This window comes from Accipiter gentilis, unplaced genomic scaffold (assembly GCF_929443795.1).
Source record: "Accipiter gentilis unplaced genomic scaffold, bAccGen1.1, whole genome shotgun sequence".
NCBI lineage: Eukaryota > Metazoa > Chordata > Aves > Accipitriformes > Accipitridae > Astur > Astur gentilis.
In genome coordinates, this window is record NW_026060824.1 from 1,296,883 (window position 1) to 1,308,564 (window position 11,682).

General features: G+C 61.4%; 1 protein-coding gene across 1 annotated transcript; it reads right to left on the reverse strand.

Moving 5' to 3' along the window:
• Positions 1-492: 492 nt before the first annotated feature.
• Positions 493-2,086, reverse strand: LOC126036844 (proline-rich protein 22-like; the record flags this gene model as incomplete). Its single annotated transcript, XM_049797061.1, has 3 exons — positions 493-1,417; positions 1,565-1,625; positions 2,008-2,086. Coding segments are annotated over 3 exons (1,065 nt in total), but the record flags the coding sequence as incomplete, so codon positions are not given.
• Between the last annotated feature and the right edge of the window lie 9,596 nt (positions 2,087-11,682).

An 11,682-nucleotide genomic window follows, 5' to 3' on the forward strand; every position in this document is an offset into this window, starting at 1 on the left:
TCTGTCGTCGTCGCAGGGGCTCTGTGCTGCTTTCTGCGTGGGGCCGTGTCCGTGAGTCCTGCAGGGACCTGTCTGTCCTGGCTTCCCCACCAAAGGGCCGCTCCCCTTGGGGAAGGGGAGAGGGGAGTCGTCTGCGTCCTGCCCCACCGTTGCCTGCCCCGCTGGTGGTGACTGGGCCCTGGCGGTGTCTCCGTTCCCCTTGGGGCTTGCTGGCTCGGATTTGGGGCTCAGTGGGGCTTTTGCACCTCTTGGGTGCTGTTTCTTGGTGCCCCCTGTGCTCCCTCCCCCTCCCACGTGGGCACCGAGCGGTTCTGGAGAAACAGCTTTTAATTGAAAAGATAAGAGAAAAGGTCCCATCCAAGCTGGTCTGACCCCTCCCTAGCCCCCCCCGCCCACCCCCCCTGCCATATGCCCCACCCCTCCTCTCCCACCCCCCACTCCCCCATCTCCATCTCACCCCCGTCTGATCCCCCCTCACACCCTCCCGTTGGCTGCCAGAGCCCTGCGCTTGCTGGGTGCCATTGGCAAGGAGCTCTGCGCCTGCCTCTTCCTCTTCTTGTCTGCCATGGCAGGTGGGAATGGTGGCAGGTCCATCCTGGCATCCTCCCAAAGCTCCCGGGGCTCAATCCCGATGACGTTGAATATTTCTAGGCTCAGCATGATGTCGCTGAGCTCAGGGATGCAGTAGTCGGGGGTGAGCATCTCCTCAGGCAGTGAGAGCGTGCTGAAGTCGCAGTTGGGGGTGGCTGCGCTGGTGCCACCAGCGTCCTCGGGCACGGAGCTCCTGCTGGAAGCATCCTGGCTGACCCCCACTCCATCCAGGGAGCAATCAAAGAGTACTAGGGCCTCATGGAGAGGCACTTTCTCAGACGCTGCAAGTTCACCTACAGGCTCCCCAAGGGCTTGATTGTGGGGGTCAGCGCAGGGGCTGGGGGGGACGTCGCTGCCTGGGGGTGCCCCCACAGGGGTGGCCATTCCGCAGGTGTTGATCTTGGCCAGTGGCCCCTCGATGTCCTCGTAGCCGGGGATGCGTGTTGGCGTCGCTGGGGGGGCTGGGGCCATCCGTCTCCCCTCTCTGCTGGTGCCAGCAGAGTCCCCAGGCATGGGGCCACTGCTGGGACCATCCTGGCTGACCTCCACTCCATCCAGGGAGCAACCGAAGAGCCTTAGGGCCTCTTCCAGGAGCATCTCCTCGGACACTGCAAGGTTGCCTGCAGTGTCCCCAAGGGCTTGGTTGTGGGCAGCAGCGCAGGGGCTGGGGGGGACATTGCTGCCCAGGGGTGCCCCCACAGGGGTGGCCGTGCTGGGGATGTTGATCTGTGCCAACTGCCCCTCGCTGTGCTGGTAGCCAGGGATGGACACTGGCAGCTCCAGAGGGCCTGGGGCCACCCCACACCTCTGATTTTCATAGGGTGCAAGGTATTGTGGTTGGCCCTGGGGGGTCCCTGGGGCTGCCCAGGCCAGGGGGGCCCCGCAGCCCCCGGGACCCCACAGGGCAGCACCTGGCAGAGAAGCGGCGCCTTGGCCGAGCGTGGCGGTGGCTGGTGGAGGCAGGTCGGTGGTTGTCCACTGGATGCGGAAGACCCGGGGGTCGAAGAGGCAGCCACATGGAGCCCTCTGCAGACCTGTGTGGGTGAGGGGGGAGCCGTGCTGGGCCGGGGGAACTGTCCAGGGGCACCTGCCGAGCCGGCCCCGATGGCTGACATCCCCCAGCTCTGGGCCAGGGGCGTGGGGAGCTTGTGGCCGGGGCGATCCCCAAGGGGTGAGCCGCTGTGCCGGTGGGACGGGGTTGCAAATCGGGGAGGAGACTCGCATCTAGGAGGTGAAAGGGGAGAGGTGGCCCCAAATATTTGGGGAATTCTCTGCAGATGGGTTTTACTGGGCACGCGCCGCCCGGGCGAGGGCAAGGATGCTCACCGGGGCTTGCTGAACCCCCATGCGAAAAGTGCTGGGGGAACGGGTGTGATGGGGATGGCGAAGGTGCCAGAGCAGACTGGGGTGCCATACCTGCTGGCGGTGCCTGGGGTGCCCGGGGTGCAGGGAAGGGCTGCTCCCGTGCGGGCAGGCGGCACAGGTTGGCCGAGCCTGAGAGAATGAGACAGGAGCGATGGCCGGCGGTCACCTCTGCTCTTGCCCCCCAAGAGCGTCCCTGGGCTGCAGGGGTTGGCGTTGGTCCCTACCTCGAGGGTAGAAGGTTTTGGGGAGCAAAAATGGCTGGAAAAGCTGGGGTGCCGGGGGGCCCCAGGGCCCAGGCAGTGGGAGCTGCATTGGTGGCCGCGCCATGGTCCCTTCTGGCTGTTGGCTGCCAAGGACTCTTTGGCGTCTCCCTGGAAGGAATGCGGGGGCTCCCTGTGTTCCGCCCCACCCCCAAGAGCCTCCCCAGCTCCTCCTGGGGAGGGAAAGGGTTAAGGGAGGCTGGGGTGCCTCCGGGGAGGCACAGATCAACATCCCCAGCACGGCCACCCCTGTGGGGGCACCGCCGGGCAGCGATGTCCACCCCAGCCCCTGCGCTGCCGCCAACAACGAAGCCCTTGGGGACACTGCAGGCGACCTTGCAGTGTCCGAGGAGATGCTCCTGGAAGAGGCCCTAAGGCTCTTCGGTTGCTCCCTGGATAGAGTGGGGGTCAGCCAGGATGCTCCCAGCAGAGGCTCCGTGCCCGGGGATGCTGCTGGCACCAGCACAGACACCCCCGACTGCGACTTCAGCTTGCTCTCGCTGCCTGAGGAGATGCTCACCCCTGACTACTGCATCCCCGAGCTCAGCGACGCCATGCTGAGCCTCAAAATAGTCAATGGCGGTGGGATGGAGCCCCAGGAGCCGTGGCAGGATGCGGGGATGGACCTGCCACCGTCCCCACCTGCCACGGCCGGCAAGCGGAGGAAGAGGCAGGTGCAGAGCTCCTTGCCAATGCCACCCAGCAAGCGCAGGGCTCTGGCAGCCAACGTGAGGGTGTGTGTGTGTGTGGGGGGATTAGACAGGGGTGAGAGGGATGGAGATGGGGGGAGTGGGGGGGGGGGTGAGAGAGGAGGGGTGGGGTATATGGCAGGGGGGGTAGGCGGGGGGGACTAGGGAGGGGTTAGACCAGCTTGGATGGGACCTTTTCTCTTGTCTTTTCAATTAAAAGCTCCTTCTCCAGAACTGCTCGGTGCCTGTGTGGGACGGGGAGGGAGAGCAGGGGGCACCAAGAAACAGCCCCCAAGAGGTGCAAAATCCCCGCTGAGCCTCAGATCCGAGCCAGCAAGCCCCGAGGGGAACCCAGCCACCCCCAGGCCTGAGTCACCACCAGCGCGGCAGGCAACGGTGGGGCGGGACGCGGACGACTCCCCTCTCCCCTTCCCCAGGGGGAGCAGCCCTTTGGTGGGGAAGCCAGGACAGACAGGTCCCTGCAGGACTCACGGACACGGCCCCACGCAGAAAGCAGCACAGAGCCCCTGCGACGACGACAGACCTTGGGGGCCGGGGGGGACATGGGCACACACGACAACAAGGGCTGCAAGGCCTTCGTCTTGAACACCACCAGCGTCCCCTCCAGCGGGGACAGGGCTCGGTGCACAGCCCTTCAAAGCCTCAAGACCATCACGGCCTTCCTCGGGTCCCAGCGCACTCAGCCCCGGAGAGCCCAGCTTTGCCTCACTGACACAGGAAAATAACCCCAAATCACCCCAAGAATGGCGAGGGAGGGAGCTGCAGGCCAGGCAGGGACCCTCCTCCACTGGTCTGGCTGCACCTTGGGCAGCTGCAAGACCAGCAAGGGGGAAGAAAAAATCAGAAGGAAAAAAAAATCACTGCACCAGCCAGAAAGTGCCTGGAAACTTCATCCCTCTTCATTGCTCATTCCCCATGCGAACTCCGCAGCCTGGGAGCAACTCAGCCAATAGAACCTTCGAGAAGCAGACTCACAGCCTGCTGCAGCTGGCCCTGCTCGAGCAGCCGAGGTGGGCTGGATGATCTCTAGAGGTCCCTTTCAGCATCCATTCTGTGCTGCTGTGACTCTGTCTCTGTCGTGGTTTAACCCCAGCCAGCAACTAAGCACCACCCAGCCGCTCACTTACTCCCCCCCCACCCAGTGGGATGAGAGAGAAAATCCAGAAAAAGAAGTAAAACTCGTGGGTTGAGATAAGAATGGTTTAATAGAACAGAAAAGGAGAAACTACTAATGATAATTATAACACTAATAAAATGACAACAGCAATAATAAAAGGATCGGAATGTACAAATGATGCGCAGTGCAATTGCTCACTACCCGCCAATCGACACCCAGCTAGTCCCCGAGCAGCGATTCCCCCCCACACTCCCCAGTTCCTATACTAGATGGGATGTCGCATGGTATGGAATACCCTGTTGGCCGGTTTGGGTCAGGTGCCCTGGCTGTGTTCTGTGGCAACTCCAGCTTTCTCGCTGGCTGGGCATGAGAAGCTGAAAAATCCTTGACTTTAGTCTAAACACTCCTCGGCAACAACTGCAAACATCAGTGTTATCAAGGTTCTTTGCATACTGAACTCAAAACATAGCACTGTACCAGCTACTAGGAAGACAGTTAACTCTATCCAAGCTGAAACGAGGACACTTTTAACCACTTAACATTCCATGAGAAATACCCCAAGAGCTCAAGAAGAAAGAGCAGAAAGACAGGAGACAGGTGAAAGCCTAGAGCGCCAGCTAGACGGAATGAAAGACCCTCTTCCTTCTCTGAAGCTTCAGCAAGGCTTCCTTCACCTGCTTGTTCCTCCGACTGTCAATGACGGGGTTCAAACTGGGGCTGACGAGACTGCAGAAACGGGAAAGAACTTTCTCCCTCCCAGAGGAGTTACCGCTCCCGGGCCCCGCGTACACGAAGATGGCGTTTCCATAAAAGACACCCACCACGGTCGGGTGGGAGCCACACGTGGAGGTGGTTTCGTGCCATCCTGGCACAGAGCGGATGCGCAGATCGGTGGCCAGGCTGTCCAGGGAGCAAATCGGGATTAGGGCTAAAGGGAAGAGGAAGAAGCACACACAAACAGCAAAGATCAGGACTTTATTGGCAGGAGCGGCAGGGCAGGCCAGCTTTGAGACAGCAAGAATTTCACAGGAGAAGTGGACAACCTCGCAGGGGCCACAGAAAGGCAGGTGTAAAGCCAGAGAGGCTTGCAGTGTACCAAATACGAACGCCAAAGCCCACAAAACCGTGGCAAGGGTGAGGCGCATCCTCCAGATCACGGTGAGGGCATAGCGCGGGGGACGGCAGATTGCCACGTAGCGAACATGAGACATGACGGCCAGCAGCACGCACGCTGTAAGTGCAAAGATTAAATAAAGATGGCTCTGTGCCCCACACCCAGCAAAGGAGGGGGTTCTGCCTTGTCCACGGAGGCTCCTTAGCATACGGGGGACATTGCTGGAGGCGTAGCAGATGGCCGCGATGGAGAGGTGGCAGAGGAAGAAGTACATGGGGAGGCAGTAGTCCAGGCAGATAAGCAGAAAGACAAGTGCGTTTCCCATCAGAGTGGCAGAGCAGAGGGCAGAGAAAAGGCCAAAGAGGCAGCGCTGCAGGGCTGGGGTGCTGCAGAACCCCAGGAGGACGAATTCTGTGACCGTCGTTTCATTCTGCACGCTGTGCTGGAGGTGAGGCAGCACAAACTGCGACCACGGAGATCTGGAAGCGAAGGAGCAAGGAAAAGGAAAGAAAAAGGAGAGTTTTCCTAAGAATGTTGCGCAGGAGGAACCGCTGCACCGGCTCACCAGCGCCTGGTTCTGCTTCCCCAGCATGAATGACACGTCTGTCCAGGGCACCTCCCCCAGCACCCAAAACAGACTGCACCCCTGCACAGCGCAGCCCACCCTGCCTGCACCCCCCCATCACTCCAAACCACGCTACACCCGCACAGGGTGCACAAACCTGAACGGCACCACCCAGCTGATCACTGCGCTCACCCCACGGCTGGACCTCCCAGACAAGTGGCCCCCAGCCCCTCACTGACCATCCCTGACCCGTCACTGACCCCATCATTGACCCCAGCACTGAGCCCATCATTGACCCCATCCCTGGACCCATCCCTGGACTCATCATTGACCCCATCCCTGACTCCATCCCTGAGCCTATCATTGACCCCAGCACTGAGCCCATCATCATTGACCCCAGCACTGACTCCATCCCTGGACCCATCCCTGACCCCATCCCTGACCCCCTCATCGACCCCATCCCTGACCCATCACCAGACCCCTCTCCCCCTCCCCTTTCCCCCTTCCTTCCTTCCTTCCTTCCTTCTTCCCCCGCTCCCCCGTTCCCGTCCCCTTCCCGCCCGTACCCACCTGCCGGCCCCGCCGCCGCTGCCCTCCGCCCTGCTCCCCGCCGCCGGGCCGAGCTCGCCGCAACGGCCCGACCCGCAGCCTCCTGCTGCCCACCGGCCTCTCGCCTTGTTACTGATTTGGTATTGATTTGTTATTAGCTAGAATTAATCATATTCGATTGTAATAGGAATATAGAATTATATAACTCTCTTGCATTTTATACATTCAACCAACTACCAACAGCTGCTGTGAAATCCTCTGTATAACCTTGTACCAAGGCCGGAGGAATTGGCCAAAATCATCTAGTAGGAACATTTAGAACTTAGATAACAAGCTTAAGATTTAAGATAATTTGGATATAGTAGGAGTGTATTATAACCTAGACGAATGTATAAGATGTCAGAATCTCAAATTAATGGCAACTGATCAGTTCTTTATGAAGCAACTTGTAGTTATCTGCCAAGAAACAGTTAGTTACCTGCCAAGGGCCAAACTGCGCAGAATCACCTGAAGGAGGTCAAGAAGCGGACAAGTGAGGAAGACTATGAAAGACCACCAGAGGACTCTAGAAGACCACCGGAGACCTTCCATGCGCATGCGTCAAGGACATTAACATATGCTAATCACTTCCCAGAAAGCTAATGAAGATGCATAACATTTCTCGGAAATCTAATGAATATGAATGAATAAGTTCAATATAAGGTGTGTTGGAGCGGCGGAGGAATGCACGTAAGTCGACCCAATGTGAGTGATAGAAGTGATTCAACTTTATTTGCACGGATAGCTCACATTTATACAGTTTGCGATAATTATGCCTACTAGTCCTAATAGGATTGGTACATTGCTAATGTTTATTCATTACTAAAACACACCCACTTGTGATTTGCAGCTATGCGTGTTCCGTAACTTTCTCATGGGAACTTCTTCAAAAGTTACCTACGAAGTTATGCCAAGGTCACACCGTCCCCGTCTTTCTCCTGATAACAGCGAGACCAGCTGTTGTTTTTCTCCCGATATCAGTAAAGCCAGCTATTTTCGGCCAAGGCCTAGTCTTGTTGCTCCAACTGACATTCTTTCACACAGAACTCTGCTCGCACAACTTTTCCACAGGCCCATGTCCTTTTTCATCAAGCCAATTCCCAACAGAAGGTGTATGATTTGGGTGTTCAGGTGGGCGTGGTTTTTTGAGAGGACTCACCCGCGCACCCGGCCGTCAATAACGAAGGGTCCGCTTATCTACACTAAATCGGTGTCGCTAAGTTCTTTCCTCCGAGTTTTTCGGCAACAGCCTCCCCTCCCGCCCGTCCCCACGCACCGACCCCTCTGTGCCCACGCCACCTCGCTCCCGGCCCCACCACCCCGGGCGTAGCGCGTCCCCCAGCACCCCGGCCCGGGCCCCCGCGCCCGCTCAGACGACCCAGCAGGCCCGGGCTGAGCCCAGCGGGGGCGTAGGCCCCGGGGAGGGGGGCAGGGGGGACTCCCCCCCTCCCTCGTGCCAGCGAACGGCCGATGGAACCCTGCCGCCTGCCGCGGCAGCCGTAACCAGGGCAAGCCAGCAGACCCCAACGGTCGCAGATCGCTGTGGCTGAGCGCACAGGAAGGCCTCTGGTGTCCCGGTGTGCCCACCTGCCTTCGAGCGAGGGGAGCCCGGCGGGCCTTGTCCTGCGCCTCGTGAGGACGAGGGAAGAGCCTCGGCGTGCCTGAGGGGCTGGGGGCTGCTCCCCGGCTCGGCCTGGCCATAGGTGGGGGTGGCACCAGGCCCTGGGAGGGAAGGGACAGAGGACAGAGGGGTGTCTGCGACAAGGGGGATGCCCCCATACAGACAAACCCCAGCCCCATAGCGGGAGGAGGAGGAAGAGGGAGCCAGTCCCGTCCCCCCAGGGCGAGGAGGGGTCCACGTGCTCCGGGGCAGCCAGAGGGCTTCTGGGGAGGGGGGATCAGGGGGCTTAGGGGAGTGACATTGGGGTACTTTGCGACACCCTGTGGCAGCCAGCCCTGCTCCCGCAGTGTCTGGGAGGACAGTGTTGGGACAGGATGGGAGCGAGGAGCCCCTGAGCACAGCCACCTCTGCCCCCACCACCCCTGGGGTGGCAGGGGGTCCTCCTCACCCCTTTCCTCCCTCCCTCCTGCAGGATGGCGGAGAGACCCCCTGGCCACGTTAGGCAGGCCTGGGTGGAGAAGGCTGGAGCTGCCCCGGCTCCCAGATCCAGGCCAAAGCCCCATGAGATGTCCGAGGTCCAGCTGCTGCGGGCAGGTGAGTGTGCGGGTGCTGTGGAGCAGGGGGCTCCCCAGCCTGCCCTGCCTTGTCCTGGGCCAGGCTCACATCCCCCAGCCAGGCTGGCATCAGAGCTCCCACAGCGCAGTGGCCAGGAAGGGAGCTCTGTTCTGGCGTTCCTGGGACAGGGACTCTCCCTGTGCCCTGGTGCCAGCGCATCCCTTACCAGACCACAGCAGGGCCCCCTCCCTGTGCTGCCCTCCAGCATCACACCCTCTCTCCTGGGGCACGCAGGGGACACCGGTGTCCCAGCCTTGAGCAAGGGCTTGTGGCATCCCTGGGAGCTGGGCAGAGGGCTCGGGTTTTCCCTGCTGCTTGCCCCCCAGCCCTTCCTGCTCTCTCTTGGCCAGATCTGTGCTGCTCTGCCTTGGCTTTGCCCAGGGAGGAAGACAATACCCTGGACATCATTCGAGCCTTCCTCAGGAGCAGACCAAAGGTATCCGTGGCCACTTCTATGAGGCTGTGCCCGTGTCTCCCAGCCTGTCTTTCGGCCCCTGTCCCGTGCTCAGAAGGTGCTGGGGGCTGTGCTGGGCCCCCCACCTGGCTGTCTCTCCCCCCTGACACTGTCTGTCTGTCTGTCTCCTCCCTGGCTGGCAGCAAGAGGCCCAGAAGCTGAGGTTTCTGGCCTCCATCTGCACCGTCTGCAGCACCACCAGCGTGGACTCCGCTGTGTGGGACGTGCTTTACTTCTGCCAGCCGGAGGTGGTGGAGACCATCGAGGTGAGGGGGCGGCCAGTCAGGCTGAGGCAGGGGCAGGGGCAGGGGCAGGGGCAGCAGGCAGCGACACAGCCCCGGGGGCAGATGAGAGCTTGGCCAGGCAGGGGGGTTGCGGATGAGCACTGCTCCAGGTCTCCATCCTTGGAGATGCTCCAAAGCCACCTGGGCGGCCTGGCTGGATGTTTGCAGGTCCCTTGGCCAGCCTGTGGCTCTGTGACGGGCACAGCCCTTCCAGCCATGGGGCTTGGGACCACTGGGTGCTGGGTGGGAAGGGGGTGCCAGGATGGGGGCACCTGGGCTCTGCCAGCCCCACAGGGTCTTGCCAGGCGAAGGAAACTGCCCCATCCTGAGCTGTCCCACGCTGCTGTGCTCCCCAGGTGCTGCTGCAAGAGGAGCCCGCTGGCCCCCAGGGCATTATGGTGCAGCAGCAAGCCATGCTGGCCATCATCTCCATGAGGTACCTGCCCCAGCCCCCAGCTTGGTGGCCCCGATGGCACCGGTCCCAGGTGGGGGGCATCCCCAGTCCTGAGGCAGAGAACGGGGCAGGGGGTGCCACAGGGTTTTCCCCGCAAAGGCAAGTGCCAGTGTGATGGAGGGTTGAGGGGTCCCCCATGGCATGGGGCTCAGCTCAGGTCTCTAAGCCCAGGGTCTGCCTCCTCCTCTGTCCCCGCAGCAGAGCGGGGCTGCTTCTGCAGGAGAAGAAGAACAGCCTCCTGTATGCCTGCTTCTGCAACATCTTCCACCTGCCTCCTCAGGAGGACACTCGGGGCCCTGATGCTTCACTCTACTCCAAGGTGTGCCAGGGGGTGAACCACGGGGAGTTCCCTGGCTGCGAGGCCCCTTCCTGGGCACCGCAGGGCCATGGCCGTCCCCTGCCAGGCTTCCAGGGCTGCCCCCAAGACTCTGTCCCCCTCACAGACCCTGGCCACGATGGACAGCATGCTGCAGGTGCTGGTACGCAGTGCCGGCACCCTTGGCATCGTGGAGCTGCAGAACATCTTGGAGGTCTGACCTTGGCACAGGGTCCCCATGGGCAGTGACCCCTGGCTTGAGCGGTGCCCACCCCCAGCACCTGGTGCAAGGAGGGGGGCAGGGAATGTCTCTCCTTACCAGCCATGCCCCCCACCCACCCCCCTGCCTCCTGGCTCCCGCCAGAGCCCCTTCTCCTGCCCCAGCCCACGCCACCTCTGCAGCCTTGCCCGCTGCCCGTCCTCCCCAACACTGCCTCCCAGATGGACCTGCCTGTCTGGCAAGGGGAGCCCAGCCCTGGGGCTTTCCCCCTCCAGCTTCACCATGGGCCATATCCCAGAGCCCCCACCACAGGTCCCCAGTGAGGTGGTCACCCCAAAGCCTTGGAGTCCTTGGGTGGGAGGCAGAGGGATGTTTTTTGGTGGGGAGTGAATGGAAGGCAGCAGAGGCAGCAGCAGAAGCGGGATGCAGTGACCTGCCTGCCCGCAGCAGGTTGCTGTGAGGGGCAAGAAGGACACATGCCCCATCCCAGGCACTGCCCCAGAGCAAGCCTGGCTGTGCCATGCTGTGCCATGCCACCTCCCTGGCACACCAGCAGCTTTTCTCCTCCCAGCTGCTGCTGCCCTTCACCGATTCCCAGCTGGCAGAGGTGCAGGAGAGGGCCATGGCACGGATCGCCAGGCTGGTGAACTTCATCACCACCTACTCCCTGCCGCAGGTACCGAGCTCCTGGTCTGGGCAGCCCCAGTGCCCTGTCCCTGTGCCCCTGAGCCCCGGCACCTCCCAGGGAAGCTGGGCACCCAGCCAGCAGGTCGGGAGCAGGGGTCTTTGCCCTGCCCCTGTCCTGTCGATGCTCTCTCCCAGGGCAGGGCAGGGCAGGGCAGGGCAGGGCTGCCCCGGGCACAGGCAGGAACCTGGGTCCGGCAGCCCTGCCCTGCTCTTGGCTGCTGCCTAGCTGCTCTGGGAGCAGCTGGGGCTCCCGTTGTGCTCACACTGCCTCTCTTCCCCCAGGTCTGCCCCTGCTTTGCCCAAGCCACGGTCCGCAGGCATCAGTGCTCCAAGACACATCAGTTTGTAATGCTGGGGAAGCTGGTGGGGCACCTCACCCTCTGTTGCACCTGCAAGGACAAGGGGATGCGTCCTGAGGCTGCAGAAGCTCTCTATCACCTGCACACGTTTGTCCTGCAGCAGAGAAGTAAGACAAGCTGTGTCGGGCTGGATCCCCCAGGCACGGGCAGTCAGGGGCCACTCTCCTTGACGAGAGAAAGCCTTATCCAACCTGCCTGCCTGCCTGCAGTCTGAAAAGTCATTTTGCCTTGCCCCCGCTCACAATAGCCCTGGACCCTCCCTGGGTATCTGCTCCCTGGACCTGTCTGGTGCCCTTTTTCTTGGCCAGCAACTTTTCTGCCCAATGCTCTCAGACTGCACTTCCACTTCTGCACCCTCTCTC